Here is a 19,701-nt window from a genome sequence, read left to right as displayed (position 1 = left end):
AAAATAAACTTGGGCTCGACCTCAGTGGGGGTAGTTTGGGACTCCCTGAAGGCATATCTCCGGGGAGTACTAATCCAGAAAATTGCATTTAATAAAAAGCAATCGCAAGCAGAAGAACAAAAAGCTAAAGAGAGTGTAAAAGTAGCATAGGCGCAGTACGTAGTACCATCCCAATCCAGCTACGAGCTCTGGGTGGAGAGACAGGACGAGTACAGTAGGGTGCTCCGGGAAGGGCTGGAAAAGAAGAGATTATTTCAGAGGCGGAGCTTTTTCGGAGAGGGGGAGTGAGTTGGGAAGGCTCTGTCTCTGATAATCAAGGCAAACGGCCCCCTAGGTACAATAGCAGCAATTAAGGGGGGGGATGAAGTAATGAAAAAAACCACTCCCGATATACTGTGTGAATTTAGGACATACTTTGAGAAGTTGCACAGCTCTTATAGAGTAAATGTGGAGGCGGAAATGCAGGTTTTTTTTGAGAGGTTAAGGATAACCCCATTAACAAGTGAAGATAGGGAAATGCTGGATGCTCCACTTACCCTTGCAGAATTGCAGAGGGCAGTGGGAGATATGGCAGGCCAGAAGTCACCGGGCCCCGATGGCCTGCCTATAGAAATATTCAAAAAATATGGGGAGGTATTACTGCCCCTACTCTTGGAGGTGTTTAACGGTGCCAGGGAGGACGGGGTCCTGCCTCCATCCATGGCAGAAGCTACAATAATAACCCTGTTGAAAGAAGGGAAGAACCCAATAGATATGACCTCATATAGGCCTATCTCGCTCTTATGTTCGGATGTGAAGATTTTGGCAAAAGTAATGGCCGCAAGGCTGAATAAGATAATTTCCAAACTAATACATACGGATCAGACTGGGTTCATCCCGAATAGATCTACGAGTACGAACATAAGACGAGTGTACCTGAATATGCAAATACCTGTGGAAAATAGTGGGGGGAGAGCGGCCCTTTCATTGGACGCGGCCAGAGCCTTTGATTCCCTGGAATGGCACTATCTGTGGAAGGTACTAGCGGAGTACCAGTTTGGCGCTGGGTGCTCAGTGCTCGGAGGGGTTCCAGCTGAGCAGGGGTACGAGACAGGGGTGCCCTCTGTCCCCCCTGCTCTTTGCCCTGGCAGTTGAGCCTTTGGCGATAGACCTGAGGGCGGCACAAGGGGTGCAGGGATTTAAAAAAAGGAAGGGGACGGACAAAGTAGCTATGTATGCAGATGACATCCTGCTGTTCTTGGCAGAAACAGCCATAGGGATAGTTGAGGAATTTGGCGTTTTTTCCGGGTTGTTGATTAACTGGGAGAAATCAGTAATCTTACCCATAGATCCGCTGAACGAACTCCTTCCTTGTCAAGTATCTCAGGTTAAAATAGTCAGCCAAATGAAATATCTGGGTATCAATATAACCAGTGACCCAGGACAGTATATATCCGGTAACTTAGTCCCACTTATGAAAAAATTGAAACAGAAGTGCCGGGTGTGAGGTCGCCTGCCCCTCTCGGTCGTCGGATGCTGCAACCTGATCAAGATGGTCTGGCTACCCCAACTTTTATATGTTTTGCAGAACTCCCCTGTGTGGATTCCTAAGCACTGGTTTAAAAAAATAGACAGTGTGTTTGGAGAACTTATTTGGAAAAATGGGACGGCCAGGATCAGTTTGCGGACATTGCGACAGCCAGAGGCGAAGGGCGGCCTGGCAGTACCGGATCCGTACGGATACTTTCTGGCCTCCCAATTGCAGCAAATGGGAGGCAGTAATAGGCCATGGGAGGAAGGAGTGGGCAGTAGCATCTTGTGGAACGACATCGGTCATGATACGATCGCAGAGGCATTAGAGGCAGACTCATTTGGTACTAAATGCCCCACTACCCAACTGATGGTTAAGGCTTGGGTGCAAGCTAAAAGAACTCTGGGATATACTGGCTTTGTGGAATTTTCCCCACTCTGGGATAATAACAACCTCAATTAGCTTAAAAAAATGGGACACTTTGTGGAGTGGGACCGCCAGGGTATCCATTGCCTGGCACAGGTATATAGAGAGGGGAGGTTAAAATCTTTTAAGGAGTTGGTAGAGGAGTTTGCAATTTCTAATAGATCTTTTTATAGGTATTTGCAACTCAGGCATGCCCTAGAGGCACAATTTGGGAAGGATGCGCCAGTGTGGTCCGAAATGACCTCTTTGAGAAAGCTTATTGATGTACATACTACGAAGGGGTTGATTTCTGACGTGTACGGATGCCTGAAGGCATCAGCCCAGGGGGGCATGGTGGAAAACAAAAATAGGATCAAATGGGAGGGAGATGTGGGAGCACTGTCTGATGATCAATGGAAGCAGGTTCTGTCGCTGGGGCCCAGGGTCACTCTCTCTCCTTCACAGGTGATGTCCCATTTTTATCTTTCCTATAGGGCATATTACACACCATTGAAATTATTTAAGTGGGGTAAGAGGCCCGATCCAAAGTGCCAGAGGTGTGGGGGAGGGTATGGAGACCTGATCCACATGTTTTGGCGATGCCCCAAACTACATATATATTGGAAAGGGTTCGTGGAAAGGATAAATCTGGTGTTTGGGACGTCATTGAGAGTAGAGGCGAGAGAGTGCCTGTTGGGATTAACGGGGGATAAGGTGGCCTCGAGGGATATACAGACAGCAAGGATTAGATGCCTGTTTCAGGGTAAAAAGCTTATCGCACAGTATTGGCAGAGAAGGGAGGCACCGACGGTTTCAGAATGGGTGAATGCAGTTAGAGAGGTGATCTGCAGAGAGAAATATATATACAAGAAGAGGGGTAACTTTAAGAAATTCGAAAAAATATGGAAAGCATGGCTGGACCTGGAAGGAGTTGGATTGATAGGAGGGGTGGGTTGTGGATGATTTGGGGAAGGGGGGATGGTTGAATGAATAACAAAATGTATGGCAAAGTGTATGATGGGGTGTGGATGGGGGGTGGGAGAGTGAACGGGGGGAAAAAGGAAGAAAACTATTCTCGAAGCCTACAGCATAAGGGCGAGTTGAACCGACGCACATTAGAATGATAATATAGGGATAGGTATTAATGTGTTTTTACTTATGATAACATCCCTTGTTCCTTTATTATATGTTTGTTGTAATGGAAAAAAATGTTTTCAAATAAAAAGACTTTATATAACTTGTAGCTTATTTAGTTGCCTGCAGTAGTGATAGGATCAGGAAAACACCACCAACCTTCTACAGGTAGCTTTAGCTGAACACTGTGCAGAGGTCGCACTACACTAACTTGTAGCTTATTTAGCTGCCTGCGGTAGTGATAGGATCAGGAAAACACCACCAACCTTCTACAGGTAGCTTTAGCTGAACACTGTGCAGAGGTCGCACTACACTAACTTGTAACTTATTTAGCTGCCTGCGGTAGTGATAGGATCAGGAAAACACCACCAACCTTCTACAGGTAGCTTTAGCTGAACATTGTGCAGAGGTCGCACTACACTAACTTGTAGCTTTAGCTGAACACTGTGCACAGGTCGCACTACACTAACTTGTAGCTTTAGCTGAACACTGTGCAGAGGTCGCACTACACTAACTTGTAGCTTTAGCTGAACTCTGTGCAGAGGTCACACTACGCTAACTTGTAGCTTTAGCTGAACACTGAGGAAGACGCACTACACTAACTTGTAGCTTTAGCTGAACACTGTGAGGAGGACATACTACACTAACTTGTAGCTTTAGCTGAACACTGTGCACTACACTAACTTATAGCTTTAGCTGAACACTGTGAGGAGGACACACTACACTAACTTGTAGCTTTAGCTGAACACTGTGCAGAGGTCGCACTACACTAACTTGTAGCTTTAGCTGAACACTGTGAGGAGGACGCACTACACTAACTGTAAATAGTCTAGCTGCCTGACTGTGGTACTAATAGGATCAAAAGAACACCAGCAATTTTCTTCAGGTAGCTGTAAATACTGTAACAACACAAGCCTGCCTGTCAGTAGCAAGATAACAGGAACGGATCTAGCTAAACTGAATACAGTGTGTATATATATATATATATATATATATATATATACACACACACACACACAACACCTGGGATGCAGCTGACTGTCCTTCCATAATCTATCTAACTTAAATCAAATGACACTGTTTGTCTGTCTCTCTCTCTCTCTCTCTCTCTCTCTCTCTATGAACGCCTGAACACACTACACAAGGCCGCCGTGCAGGCGGCCTTATATAGTGTGGGGCGTGTACTAAATCCCCTGAGCTATAATTGGCCAAAGCCTCCTTGCGGCTCTCTGTTCAGATGGCGCTGTGATTGGCCAAGCATGCGGGTCATAGTGCATGCTTGGCCAGTCATCAGCCAGCAATGCACTGTGATGCCGCAGTGAATTATGGGCCGTGACACGCCACTCGAATTTGGCACGAACGGCCCATATTGTTCTCGATGAGATGTTCGAGTGGAACATGGGTTTGACTCAAACTCGAAGCTCATCCCTACTTGCCAATTTCATTAATGACTTTAGGATCTTCCTTTTTTTTAAATTGTCAGCATTATCCAGGTACCACCATGGGAATTTCTCTGAAGACATTATCATTATCCAGATATCACCATAGGAGTTTCTTTGAACCCATTATCATTACCCAGGTACCATCAGGGGATTTACTCTGAACCCATTATCATCATCCAGATACCATTATGGGATTTATGCTGAACCCATTATCATCATCCAGGTACCATTATGGGATTTACTCTGAACCCATTATCATCATCCAGATACCATTATGGGATTTACGCTGAACCCATTATCATTATCCTGGTACCATAATGGGATTTACTCTGAACCTATCATCATTATCCAGGTACCATCATGGGATTTACTTTGAACCCATTATCATTATCCAGATACCATCACCCAAGTAAATCCCATGATGGTACCTGGATAATTATAATGGCTTCACTTGCTCATCCATGTCTATGGACCTTACTTTGTGCACTGGTCCAAATCATTTGGTGGAGGGGGATTATGGTGTGGGGTTGTTTTTCAGGGGTTGGGCTTGGCCCCTTAGTTCCAGTGAAGGGAACTCTTAAGGCCTCAGCATACCAAGACATTTTGGACAATTTCATGCTCCCAAGTTCGTGGGAACAGTTTAGGGGTGGCCCCTTCCTGTTCCAACATGACTGTGAATCAGTACACAAAGCAAGCTTTATAAAGACATGGATGAGCGAGTTTGGGATGGAGGAACTTGACTGGCCTGCAGAGTCCTGACCTCACCCCGATAGAACACCTTTGGGATTAGAGCAGGGACTGTGAGCCAGGCATTCTCGTCCATCATCAGTGCCTGACCTTACAAATGCGCTTCTGGAAGAATGGTCAAACATTCCCATAGACACACTCCTAAACCTTGTGGACAGCCTTCCCAGAAGAGTTGAAGCTGTTATAGCTGCAAAAGGTGGGCCAACTGAATACTGAATCCTACGAATTAAGACTGGGATGTCATTAAAGTTCATGTGCGTGTAAAGGCAGGTGTCCCAATACTTTTGACAATATAGTGTACCTTGCTGCTGTCCCTCCCCACCATGTTTTACTATTAACTTCTAATGAACCAAATAATAACATTTAGTGCCATTTTACTTGATCTCTGTGTGCCTTACGCAGTGGAAGTGTTGTTACCGGAAGCTGCATGTTCTATTTGTGGATGATCACAAAAGGTGCTGATGCATAGTATGCAGTGGCGGCTGGTGCTCAAAATTTTTGGGGGGCGGAAACAAACTGAAAAATTCTGAAAAAAAACCCCATCAATTGCAGCCTCACTGTGCCCATGAAACGCAGCCACTGTGCCATCAAACGCAGCCACTGTGCCATCAAACGCAGCCACTGTGCCCATCAATTGCTGCCACTGTGCCCATGAAACGCAGCCACTGTGCCCATGAAACACAGCCACTGTGTCAAACGCAGCCACTGTGCTCCCACTGTGCCCATCAAAGGCTCCCACTGTGCTCCATCAAATGCTCCCACTGTGCCCCCCCCCACCCGCCGTCTGCCGGGCACTTACCCTGTCTCGGTGGGGCAGCAAGTGATGGCGGAGGGCGGCAAGCGATGTCTTCTTCTCCCGTCCTCTCCTCCCATCCTCTCCTATGAGGAGCAGGGCGCTCTCTGTTTACCTTTTTTGACGCCTATTAGAGCCTATTAGAGCTTCAAAATCACCCCCGTGCCGAAAAGGAGCCTGAATGAATAGGGGGTGGCCAGAGAGAGGGGGCGGCGCCTGTGCTCCCTTATGAACAAAATATTACAGCGCACACATGCAAAAAAGACATTTACCTCCTGCAAGGCTTATTTAAAACTAGACATTTACAAAAGACATTATCAAAAAATATGGGGATTTGGTCACACCATATTGCTATATGGTGCTTAAGCCCACTTACTGCGACAAAGTATTCCATGATTAGTGGGTCCTACACTATCCATAGACTAGGAAATCCTGCTTCTCTGAACCATGGGAGCAATACACTCCTCTATATGGGAGAACATGAGGTCTCCACCCATGATACAGGTGGACACTAAATAGAGGCACTGATGAGGGAGTGGGGTGCTCCTCACCCAAAGGGATTTGGTCAGAATTTTAGCTGTGTGCTTAGGGTCATTGTCTTGTTGGAAGGTAAACCTTTGGCCCAGGCTGAGGTCCTGAGCACTCTGGAGAAGGTTTTTGTCCAGGATTTCCCTGTACTTGGCCGCATTCATCTTTCCCTCGATTGCAACCAGTCGTCCTGTCCCTGCAGCTGAAAAACACCCCCACAGCATGATGCTGCCACCACCATGCTTCACTGTTGGGACTGTATTGGACAGGTGATGAGCAGTGCCTGGTTTTCTCAACACATACCGCTTAGAATTAAGGCCAAAAAGTTCTATCTTGGACTCATCAGACCAGAGAATCTTATTTCTCACCATCTTGGAGTTCTTCAGGTGTTTTTTAGCAAACTCCATGCGGGCTTTCATGTGTCTTGCCAGAGGAGAGGCTTCCATCGGGCCACTCTGCCATAAAGCCCCGACTGGTGGAGGGCTGCAGTGATGGTTGACTTTCTACAACTTTCTCCCATCTCCCGACTGCATCTCTGGAGCTCAGCTACAGTGATCTTTGGGTTCTTCTTTACCTCTCTCACCAAGGCTCTTCTCCCCCGATAGCTCAGTTTGGCCAGGTGGCCAGCTCTAGGAAGGGTTCTGGTCATCTCAAACACCTTCCATTTAAGGATTATGGAGGCCACTGTGCTCTTAGGAACCTTAAGTGCAGCAGACATTTTTTTGTTACCTTGGCCAGATCTGTGCCTTGCCACATATCTGTCTCTGAGCTCTTCAGGCAGTTCCTTTGACCTCATGATTCTCATTTGCTCTGACATGCACTGTGAGTTGTAAGGTCTTATATAGACAGGTGTGTGGCTTTCCTAATCAAGTCCAATCAGTGTAATCAAACACAGTTAGACTCAAATGAAGGTGTAGAACCATCTCAAGGATGATCAGAAGAAATGGACAGCACCTGAGTAAAATATATGAGTGTCACAGCAAAGGGTCTGAATACTTAGGACCATGTGATATTTCAGTTTTTCTTTTTTAATAAATCTGCAAAAATGTCAACAATTCTGTGTTTTTCTGCTTCTCTGAACCATGGGAGCAGGATCTCCCAGTCTATGGATAGTGTAGGACCCACTAATCATGGGGAACTTTGTCGCAGTAAGTGGGCTTAAGCACCATACAGCAATATGGTGTGACCAAATCCCCATATTTTTTGATAATGTTTTTTGAAAATGTCTAGGTGTTTTAAATAAGCCTTGCAGGAGGTAAATGTCTTTTTTGCATGTGTGCGCTGTAATATTTTGTTCTGTTGTATGGTCTTATGGCTGCATCATCTTTAACCACTTGCTGCCCACCCACCGTCATATGACGGCGGTACGGTGTAGCTGTTATCCTGGGCCGCCGTCATATGACGTGACTGCCTTCCAGGCCCCCCAGGGGGCACGCGCACGCCGCTGCGTCACTCGGGTCCCGGTGTGCGTGCCCGGCGGCCGTGATGTCCGCCGGGCACCCGCGATTGCTCAGTAACTGAGCAGGACCGCGGATTTGTATATGTAAACACACAGATCCACATCCTGTCAGATGGGAGGAGACCGATGGTGTGTTCCTTGTACAGAGGAACAGCGATCAGTCTCCTCCCCTTGTGAGTCCCCTCCCCCTACAGTTACACTCACTAGGAACATAATTAACCCCTACAGCGCCCCCTCCTGGTTAACCCCTTCATTGCCAGTCACATTTATACAGTAATCAATGCATTTTTATAGCACGGATCGCTGTATAAATGTGAATGGTCCCAAAAATGTGTCAAAAGTGTCCGATGTGTCCGCCGCAATATCGCAGTCAAGATAAAAATCGCAGATTGCCGCCATTACTTGTAAAAAAAAAATAAATAAATAAAAATGCTATAAATCTATCCCCTTATTTTGTAGATGCTATAACTTTTTCGCAAACAAATCAATATACGCTTATTGCGATATTTTCTACCAAAGATATGTAGAAGAATACGTATCGGCCTAAACTGAGGAAAAGATTTGTTTAAAAAAAATTAAAATTTGGGTATTTATTATAGTAAAAAGTAAAAAATATTGTGGTTTTTTTCAAACTTGCCACGCTTGTTTTGTTTATAGCGCAAGAAATAAAAACCGCAGAGGTGATCAAATACCACCAAAAGAAATCTCTATTAGTGGGGAAAAAATGATAAAAATTTCATTTAGGTACAGTGTTGCATGGCCGCGCAATTGTTATTCAAAGTGCAACAGTGCTGAAAACTGAAAATTGGCTTGGGCAGGAAGGGGGTGAAAATGCCCTGTATGGAAGTGGTTAATGCCTCTTTTAGGGTGTGCCCCCCAAATATCTTGTTTCTGCTCCCTTATGGACACACCGCCACTGATAGTATGCCTGAATAGCCAGCCTTAGCTGCCATCTTGTATTTGCAAGTACTTTCTCTGCAGCCCCCTACCTCTCCTGTAATTGGCAGATAGCATGCATTGGATCTTTAGTCCTGGGGCTTGTTTGCATGTCATTGAGTAGCAAAAGCCATTTTGGATACAGTAGGAAAGGGTTAATGTTTAAGAGGAATTGAGAAGAATATTTGTTTCAAGTCTGAGGGGAATTTGTCACCAGAATAACGTTACTATTGGCAGATTTCCCCTCATTTCCTTTTCTTGTGACATTTCAAAGCTTTTCCCCACATTTTCAGCTGTGGGGACAGTGGACACCAGGACAAATAGGGAAGATCATTTTCCTAGTGGGGGTACACAGACAGCAATAAAAACCTTCCAGCAGCTCTAAATCTACCCTACTCTATCCAACTGTCCCTGATTTCAAGGGACTGTCCCTGATTTGGAGCAATGTCCCTCTGTCCCTCTTTCCTCCTCATTTGTCCCTCATTTTGATCTGATCTATATAGTTGTATATAAAATGCACTTTTTATCTTTCAAAAATTGTTTCCCAGTGCTAAACCTTACATCTAATTTCTAAATTGCTGCATTTTTCAATTTTTAAATCCAATATAAAGGAATAGTAGTTGTAAAAAAAAGCACTTGTGGATTTAATTAACCTTTTTTTTGTTATTTGTTTTTTAAGGGGGTGTGGCAGGGGGCGTGTCCTATGCCTACATACGTTTGCTAGTAGGTGTCCCTCATTCCCATCTCAAAATGTTGGGAGGTAAGCAAAAGTACAAAAAAATACTAAAACAGCAATCTAGAACCACAAAATGAAATTTATTGCACTTTTGTTTTTTGTAAAGTGGAACTTCAGTATATTTTTCATCTTTCCATCTATTAAATCTTCTGCCTTTGTTGTTGTTTTAACTTTGGATAGTAAAACATTTTTTTTCTGCCAGTAAATCCCTTATACAAGCGTCTTCCTGTTTCTTCTCTGGTCATCAGCCTAGGCTTATGACATCATGCACAGCTCTCTCTCTCTCCCTCTTATGAAAGTTTGCCAGGAAGGGAGGGGGGGTGAGTCATAAAAGGGCCAATCAGTGCTGGAGGTGTGCCTCTGTGTGTCTGTGTAAATCCAGGAAGTGAACAGGCAGCAGCTTCAGCTGCCCACAGTTAAAATGGCTGCAGCCAGACTCAGTGGAGGGAGATTTCTGCAGCATATCTGGCAAGTACAGAATCGCGGTATATATATAAAATAATATGCAAAGTCATCGGAGGGAAGCTTCAGAATAACAAAGATGTTTTTATTACAAATTATGTGAGCAGACTAACAAAAGGATCATTTCATTCTGACTGCAGGGGGTGTATTTATTAAAAACTAATTGCCTAGTAAAAGTGCATGTGCAAATGGGAGCAAAAAACAAATGTTAGTAGGCTATTTCCTGTGCTGGTCGAATATTTTCCATTGATTTTTAACATAAAATATTAACACTTTACCACTAGATGGCGCTAAGTATCATTCCCTTGGTTTAGTTTTTGTTGATGAATCTCAATACATTAGGTATGAACAAGACCTTAGTAGTGTATGCAGGCTGGCAAAGGAGATACATAGATGATATAATAGATTCAAATCTTTCCAAAGTACTTTTTCTCTCAATAGTCCTGCAGGAGGGAAGACAGGAACAGCCAGTGAGCAAGGAGGAAATGACATCACACCAAGTGTGTGTGTGTGTGTGTGTGTGTGGGGGGGGGTAGATTCACAGGCCAGAAATTCAATAAACGTAAAGGATAACTAAACCTGAAAAACTAAATTGTAATATATTTCATCTTCCCGATCCTTAGATGTTGTGGCTGCAATCGTTTTCTTTTTTCAGGATGAGAACATATTCAGCAAGTACAGAAGATTCCTGCTGATCCTGCCAGAAATGACCTTGTTACTTCCTGTGAGTTTTACAGCAAAGCTCAAACATCCTTAACTTCCTTCTAAAAACTACTAATCCCATAAACCTTCACATAATGGAGATGAACAAAGGTACATATTTGTAGCTCAGCCTGAATGGTAACCATAGCTCCTCCATAAATACAGAGGAGGAGTGAGCGTATCCACTCCGGGGACAGAAGTGTATAATTCACAAGATCCCCAGGTGAAAATAAACAAGTGAAAAAAAAAAACATGAAAAAAATAAAATAAAACAAATGCAACCAGCACATCTAAAGACTGGTAAATTGCAATACATTATATATTTTAGATATAAATACACTTTAAAGCTCATCTTCATATAACCAGCTCCCATCCCATCCCCCATACAATTGTTTTCTTTTTTTTAACTACCCTTATGCATACCTAAGTGCTAAAGAGTTTACAGTGGAACCTCGGATTGCGAGTAACGCAGTTAGCGAGCGTTTCGCAAAACAAGCAATTATTTTTTAAAATCCTGACTCAGTTTGCGAGTGTTGTCTCGCAAAACTAGCAGGATTCAAGCCACTGCTGTGTGCAGTACAGCATTTGGCCAGAGGTGCGGGGGCGCCGGTGACACTCGGAACGGTTCGGAGCCGTTCGGAAATACTCAGAAACACTCCGTTCCCAAGTGTTTCCGAGCCTTACCGAGTGCAGCCGAGCGGTCTCTGAGTATTTGCGAGTCTTTCTGGCGCCACCCCAACCTCTGACCACATGCTGTATTGCATGCTACAAAAGTCAATGCAGAACAAATTATCTTCATTTCCATTGACTTCTATGCAGAAACTCGCTTTGATTTGTGCGTGCTTTTGAATGCTTACAAGCATTCTCCTGGAACAGATTATGCTCGTAATCCAAGGCTCCACTGTACAGTAAAACCTTGGTTTGAGAGCGTTTTGCAAGACAAGCAAAATTTTTAAATAAATATTGACTTGAAATACAAGTAGCGTCATGTCACATCTGTGTATAAAAGAGAAGAGAGGTGCCTCTAAGGCTCGGTTCAAACTAGGGACGGCAGGACTTGCAGGTCGCCTCACCGAGGCGACCTGCACACAACTGCCTGGGCGACTTGCAAAACGACTTCTGTATAGAAGTCTATGCAAGTCGCCCCAAGTCGCCCCCAAAGTAGTACAGGAACCTTTTTCTAAGTCGGAGCGACTTGCGTCGCTCCCCTTAGAATGGTTCCATTGTACAGAATGGGATGCTACTTGTCAGGCGACTAGGTTGCCTGACAAGTCGTCCTAGTGTGAACCGAGCCTAAGTGTAGCAATATGGTTACATTTAATGAAAGTACAACATTTAGCAACATATTGCTACACTTAGAGGCGCCTCTCTTCTCTTTTATACTCTGTAGGTCCTGCCGGATTTTGCTTCTAATCCACTTGTGGAGGCTTCCATTTGACATTTTATGGTTACACAACCTATAACATTGCTATCATTTTTTTATATGGGCTATAAACTGAAGGACTTATGAATAAATGGTTGTGGAACGAATCATCTGAGTTTCCATTATTTCTTATGGGGAAATTCTTTGATATACAAGTGCTTTGGATTACAAGCATGTTTCTGGAACAATCTATGCTCTCAATCCAAGGTCTTACTGTAGTTTTATTTTTATTTTTGTTTTTTATATAAGCAGTTTAAATGCCAAAAAAATTATATGGATGGAAACAAGTTAAATAAACTGTAAAATATTCAATTTGATTGCGTTGATCACATTTATTTTCAGACTGTTTCTCTCCTTGCCCCAACACTAAGATATATTCTGGATGACCCAATGAGTGAAATCATTCAACAATCTTAATAATGTACAAAGAGAAAAATATCATTATAAAAATGTTATCAATGACCTTGATTGTAAGTGGTAAAATCTTTTTCTATATTGATTAATAAAATAAGAAATTTTTGTACATTATTAAGATCGTTGAACAAATTCCCTCATTGGGTCATCCAGAATATATCTTTATTGTCGGACAAGGAAAGAAACATTCTGATATTTTAGGATAGCCTGTCTTTAGTGGGTGACAAATTATTTTATTTTAGCGGATACCAAAATTTTGAACAACCAAAGCCCTGAAAATCAATAGGTTATTGAATGTGTGTTTACATGTAGTACAAATATTTATAGATTACTATTGGAAAGTCTTGGTACATCAAATAAAATTCCATATACAAAAGAGTTTGTTCACCTCGTGATGGATACTTATTTACTAGACAAATAAAACATACACTATATTATCAAAGGTATTGGGACACCTGCCTTTACACGCAAATGAACTTTAACGGCATCCCAGTCTTAGTCCAAAGGATTCAATATTGAGTTGGTCCACCCTTTGCAGCTATAACAGCTTCAACTCTGGGAAGGCTGTCCACAAGGTTTAGGAGTGTGTCTATGGGAATGTTTGACCATTCTTCCAGAAGTACATTTGTGAGGTCAGGCATTGATGTTGGATGAGAAGACCTGGCTCTCAATCTCTGCTCTAATTCATCCCAAAGGTGTTCTATCGGGTTGAGGTCAGGACTCTGTGCAGACCAGTCAAGTTCCTCCGACTCCGACACACTCCTAAACCTTGTGGACAGCCTTCTTAGAAGAGTTGGAGCTGTTATAGTTGCAAATTGTGGGCCAACTCAATATTGAACCCTAAGGCTACTTTCACACGGAGCAGCACCGGGCATCGGCAGTAAAGTAGCGTAGTTTTTGTGGCCCTTTTCAGCCGCTAGTGGGGTGCTTTTAACCCATGCTAATGGCCGAGAAAGGGTTAAAATTCGCCCGCAAAGTGCTTTGCTGACATGTCGGCGGTGCTGCCCCATTGATTTCAATGGGCAGGGGCGCTGTAGGAGGGGTGTATACATCCCTCCTACAGCGCCTCAAAGATGCTGTTTGCAGGACTTTTTTTAGCGTCCTGCCAGCGCACCGCTCCAGTGTGAAAGCACTCGGGCTGACAGGAGAGGCGCTATGCAGGTGCTATTTTTAGCACTATAGCGCCTGTAAAGCACCTTAGTGTGAAAGCAGCCTTATGCCCCGTACACACGATAGAATTTTCCGACAACAAATGTTCGATGGGAGCTTGTTGTCGGAAATTCTGACCATGTGTAGGCTGCATCGGACATTTTCCGTCGGAATTTCCGACAAACAAAATTTGAGATCCGGATCTCAAATTTTCCGACAACAAAATCCGTTGTTGGAAATTCCGATCGTGTGTACACAATTCCGGCGCACAAAATTCCACGCATGCTGGGAATCAAGCAGAAGAGCAGCACTGGCTATTGAACTTCATTTTTCTCGGCTCATTGTACGTGTTTTAAGTCACCGCATTCTTGACGTTCGGAATTTCCGACAACATTTGTGTGACCGTGTGTGTGCAAGACAAGTTTGAGCCAACATCCGTCAGGAAAAAATCCACGGTTTTGTTGTCCGAAAATCCTATCGTGTGTACAGGGCATTAGACTGGGATATCATTAAAGTTAATGTAATATAGTGTATTTTGTTATAGGAAAACTGTTTTTTTATATATCAATTCACAGTCCTGGTTCTTTCAAACTCATTCCACACACATAACTACAGTTCTAGAATAACTCTTCTACTTCTAAATCCTTTATATGGATAATGTCCATGAATAGTACTATGCCAGTTTATACTTGCACTTCACAGTTCTTTTTTATAATGAATGTAATGACTCATACTTGAGCAGTGCATTTCCTAGCATATGGAACCAAATGTTAAGACAAATCAACAGATACAGAGATAGCAGTAGCTGAATATATATTTAAATCATAACTTTTTCTATAAAACTGCAGTTTGTCCCTGACCCCTCCTGCCTCTAGATCCCTCCTATTGGTATCTAAACCCAAGAAGAAAAATGTTATATATTGCAGATTACTAGTCCTTAGGTGTGGTGATTGCATTCATTTCTCAGGCTTTTTTTCCTTTCACCTGGTGATCCTGCCAATACCACACTTCCTGTCCTACGGTGACAATGCTCACCATACTATATATATGGAGGAGCCGAGTTGTCACCCTGGGACAGGAAGTGTGTTAGGACTACAGAACACCTTCTCTCCTTATCTTCATAACATGGGGGGGGGTGTTGTGTAACCCATAGAGATAACTGGGAACAATGTAACTAATATAAGTGCAGCACAGACAGGTAGCACAGGATTTTTTCAGATGGCAGGATCAACAGGTATGCTTTGGACTCATTGAACAGATATACCAAAATGCTTTCAATGCTAAATTTATTGGAACAAAAGGGAGAAAAACAGGAGAAGCTTGTTGTTAGGGTCTACATACCCTTTAAAATGATGTACATTCTTTTCAACCAATAGGAAGGTTCAGGACCCATGATTTTTTAGTGTGCCACTCAGACTCGATCACTGTGGGGAGTAGTGTGGTTGATATCACATCCACTGTTCCCATCCCACTATCTTCATTTCATTCACTTACTCAATACATTCCCTCACACACACATATACATTTGCATCTTTTATCCACATATCTTTTGCCATCTCACTCTTATCTCACATACACTTATTATTTCCATTCACTCCACATTCACTTCCCATTTTTCATTTTTATTTTTTATTATTATTTTTATTTTTAATATTTACATTTTTTATAGTCATTTTGTTTTTTACTACTATGTTCATATTAATTTTCATATTTTTATTTTTCATTTTCATTCATTTGATTTTTTTATTATTATTTTTTTATATTTATTTTTTCCTTTCATTCTTTGTCTGACAGTCTCATTTTTGACTTTTTCATTCATCTTTCCCTTTATACATATATACACTACCTTATTTTTTCACACCCATCTCTATTTTTTTTTTCTTTTTTTAAAAACTCTCATTTTCCTTTACATCCTCTTTTCCTGATTTTAGTTCACCTTTCACCCTTTTCCCCACCTCACCTCATTATTTCTCCCTTACAGCCAGAAAGATCAACCACACACACACACAACTGCCAGCCCTTTATACATCTCTCCCTCGGCGCTCACGGTGAAGATACAATATCAACCAAGCTGCTACTATAATAAAAAACAATGTAACAAAATTGTGTCCAAAATAAATATTTAAACACTAATAGCACTTATATATTCTGAAAGTCTTTCAAACTTGATACACAGTCCACTTTTAAGAAAATAGGCAGCCAAAATGTGAAAAAGATGAAGGAAAATCCGCTCCAAAAGAGAAATGTTCACGGTAAATTATAATTAATTACTCCAGACGATTAACCATCATCGCGATGCTTGAATAACAATCCCCCAAAAGAAATTTACTTACCAGATATTACTGGATTTATTGCATATCTCTGGGTATGTTGTTATCAGCAAGCCTGATCCAATTTTCCAAAAGGTATGTTTATTAAATAAACATACCTTTTGGAAAATTGGATTACGCTATATGCACCCTTATTTTCTTGCTTGTCACGAGCAACATACAGATGGAAAGATGCAGTGATTGCTGATTTTAGCCACCTGACATCCACACACCTTCCCACTAATATTAGATGACGATTCACAGAGGCTTGCTGATAACAACATACCCAGAGATATACAATAAATCCAGTAATATCTGGTAAGTTAATTTCTTTTGGGGGACTGTCATTCAAGCATCGCGATGATGGTTAATCGTCTGGAGTAATTAATTATAATTTACCGTGAACATTTCTCTTTTGGAGCGGATTTTCCTTCAACTTTTTCACATTTTGGCTGCCTATTTTGTCAAAATTGGACTGTGTATCAAGTTTGAAAGACTTTCAGAATATATAAGTGCTATTAGTGTTTAAATATTTATTTTGGACACAATTTTGTTATATATATATATATATATATATATATATATATATATATATATATATATATATATATATATATATATATATATTATATATAATTATTCTTGTGTATTCTCAATACAGAAAGTCTCTTTTTTCACTTCTATTGCTCTCAGCCTCCTCCAAATCCTTTTTTTTTTTTTTCCTTTTGCTGCTGTGATCTGTCAGAGTGGCTACGTTTGTTCTTCGGGCTGTGTTTCCACTATTGTGTACCCAAAGTCATGTGATTTTACAGCAATTTTTTTACCGCGACTTGAAGAAATGCCTGTGTATTCTTGAGGTCTATAGACCTCAAGTCGCATCAAAGTGGGACCAAAGTAGTGCAGAGACTACTTTGAAGTCGCCCAGATATGAACGGTACTCATTGGAAATCATGGGGTACGACTTGTCATGCGACTTTTCAGTCCCAAATCGCATGAAAAAGTCGCACTAGTGGAAACCTAGCCTCATGGTCCCATTGTAGGGGTGGCTCCCGCGTAGCCACCCTCTTTCTCACTCCTGAGATGGACTATGGAGGTGTAGTGTTCATAGAACAGTAACATGCTATGCTTGTTCCAAACAAACAGAAGTTAGTGGGAAAATGAGAGGTTCGGGAGCTCACACTGGATGTTACAAGGAGGCAGAAAAGATAGATTATAGGCCCATTAAGTAGTGAATGTGTATGGATTATATTTGAAAAATAAGGATATTGTTTATTCTCGCTTTAAGCTACACCCCTCCTGTAAACTGAAAAGGGGATCTGACTCTTGAGAGCCCAGCACTAAGAATACATTGTTACTATATTATTCTTATGATGGAATCTTCAAACACATAGAAAGCAGCATGGAGGGGCTCAGTGAAGGTGGTGGTGAAGGTGTGGAGATGTCTGATGGGGTCACACAGCTGGTAGAAGGACAGACGTCCCGCATCATAATCCAGATAAATCCCAACTGTCTTTAGAGAAGATTTGGAGTCTATTTTTATACCTGAGTTGTTGTGCTTTGTAGTGAGAGTGTTTCTTTGGGTCAGACCCCATGATTTGTCATTATAACCTATAAAAGATTCATTTTCTTCTATCTTCCTCTCCATACTGTGACTGACCACCCCTATCAGCCATTCCTTCACTCCGCTCACATCCACCTCCCAGTAATGTCTCCCTGATGAGAAGCTCTGTGTACTTATTACCTGTCTGGATTTAAATCTCTCTGGAACATCCGGTCTATTCTCTGATTTATTGGTGTAAGTAGCTGATTTCAAATCCTGTGATACAATAATGTAATTATTGGCTGTTTTTATATCCAGTAAAATGTCTGATTTCTCCATCACCGAAAATTGTCTCTTTATCTTCAGATCTATCAGACTGTCAGTAAAGTGGAGAAGTCCTCTGTGGAGCATCTGTGAGATCATTCCTTCATCCAGACATCCGGCATCTCTTACATCACCACTCCTAGGAATGATGTCATCACTTATAATGTCTTTCTTTAGCACAGTTAATGGATCTGTGATCTTACATACGGCCTCCATTTCATTAATCCTCCTGGACAGCTCATTCTTCTGTGTCTCCAGCTTCTGGATCATATCACAGACTGACTGGGAGATCTTCTCCTCCTGTCTGGAGACCTCAGTCAGGACTCTCTTCTCTACATCATCCAGATGTCTTCTGATGTCTCTAAACAGCTCAGTGACTCTCCTGGTGACATCATCGGCTTTTCTTTTCTCTCCCATCCTGTAATTTTCCAGATTCTGGATTCTCTTCTCATTCTCTTGTTTTTCAGTGTTCAGTTTCTCAGTAACATCTTTTAGTTTCTCTTTTTTCTTCTCAGAGGCCACATTCAGAAGCTCCACCTGATGTCCTTTGTGGTCTCCAGCCACCCAGCAGGACATACAGATACAGGCACTGTCCTCTGTGCAGTAATATTTCAGGATTTCTTGGTGTATGGAGCATTTTCTGTCATCAAATGATGTGGTAGGATCAGTTAATATGTGATCCGCTGACTTACTGTGGTTTCTCAAGTGTTTATTGCAGAACGAGGCCTCACATAGCAGACACGTTTTAGTAGCTGGTACAGGATGATCACAATACGTACAGAAGACCTCTGTGTCCTCCGGGTGAGCAGATCTGAAATTATCCACAATGTTACACAACTTCTTGTTCTTCTCCAGCGGAGGGCGCTCTGTATACTGCTCTCTGCACTCTGGACAGGAATAACTGGTAGCCTTCTTCTCCTGTGTATCCAGCACAGTCACTATACAGTCCCGGCAGAAGTTATGCCCACATTTCAGTGATACGGGCTCCTTATAAAGGTTCAGGCAGATGGAGCAGCTCAGCTCCTCTCTCAGGCTAGAAGTCGCCATTCTGGAGAAAAAAAAATAAAAAATTAAGCTACAGAAGAGAAGCTGGGATCGGTTGATGTGTCCCGTACACGGAGGGGAAAGTGAAAGTATTTCTGGGAATGCTTCTCAGGAAGTGAGCTTCATATATAATAAGATCCTCCCAGCCCATTTAACCCTTTATTTCCTCTAGTCTGATTCAGCGCCTCTACATAATATTGGTTGAGGACGTCTCCTATATTAAAGTGTATCTTAACCTAACTAGTAAAAAAAATAACAGTGTGGTTTTTTTTTTTTAGATTACCACAGTATACGTGGTTTCTTATTCCTGTGCAGGTTAGATTGATTAGACTGTAAACACTTGTCCCATCCATTTCCTGTGATCAGGTGACAACACTGCCTTTTATGGTCATCACGTAGTGACCGATGCTATATGCTCCCCTTGTGGACTAGAATATTAGGTGCCGATGCACGGTGCGCCCATCCATCAAGCTGCTATCTTGTATTTGCATGAACTTTCTCAGCAACACCTACCACTCCTGTGATTGGCATATACATACCTCCCAACATTTTGAGATGGGAATGAGGAACACCTACTAGCAAACGCATGGACACGCCCCCTGCCACACCCCCTTAAAGGAGAATTAAACAAAAAAAAGGTTAAT

General features: G+C 42.3%; 1 protein-coding gene and 1 long non-coding RNA gene across 2 annotated transcripts in view; both read right to left on the bottom strand.

Annotated features, from left to right (window-relative positions):
- Positions 1-19,701, bottom strand: part of LOC141148634 (uncharacterized) — a 165,603-nt gene that overhangs the window by 118,329 nt on the left and 27,573 nt on the right. The gene's annotated exons all lie outside the window — the stretch shown is intronic.
- LOC141148629 (E3 ubiquitin-protein ligase TRIM39-like) lies at positions 16,810-19,283 on the bottom strand. The gene has a single exon (XM_073636248.1). It carries the CDS (start codon positions 19,058-19,060, stop codon positions 17,504-17,506), a length of 1,557 nt encoding a protein of 518 aa, XP_073492349.1. The 5' UTR covers positions 19,061-19,283; the 3' UTR covers positions 16,810-17,503.

The sequence above is a fragment of the Aquarana catesbeiana genome, linkage group LG06 (assembly GCF_042186555.1).
Source record: "Aquarana catesbeiana isolate 2022-GZ linkage group LG06, ASM4218655v1, whole genome shotgun sequence".
Taxonomy (NCBI): domain Eukaryota; kingdom Metazoa; phylum Chordata; class Amphibia; order Anura; family Ranidae; genus Aquarana; species Aquarana catesbeiana.
Note: the sequence above shows the minus strand (reverse complement) of the source record. Positions and strands in the feature narration are given on the sequence as shown.

Coding starts and splice junctions, on each gene's coding strand:
- LOC141148629 (XM_073636248.1), bottom strand. CDS start 19,060: ATGGCGACTTCTAGCCTGAGAGAGGAGCTGAGCTGCTCCATCTGCCTG.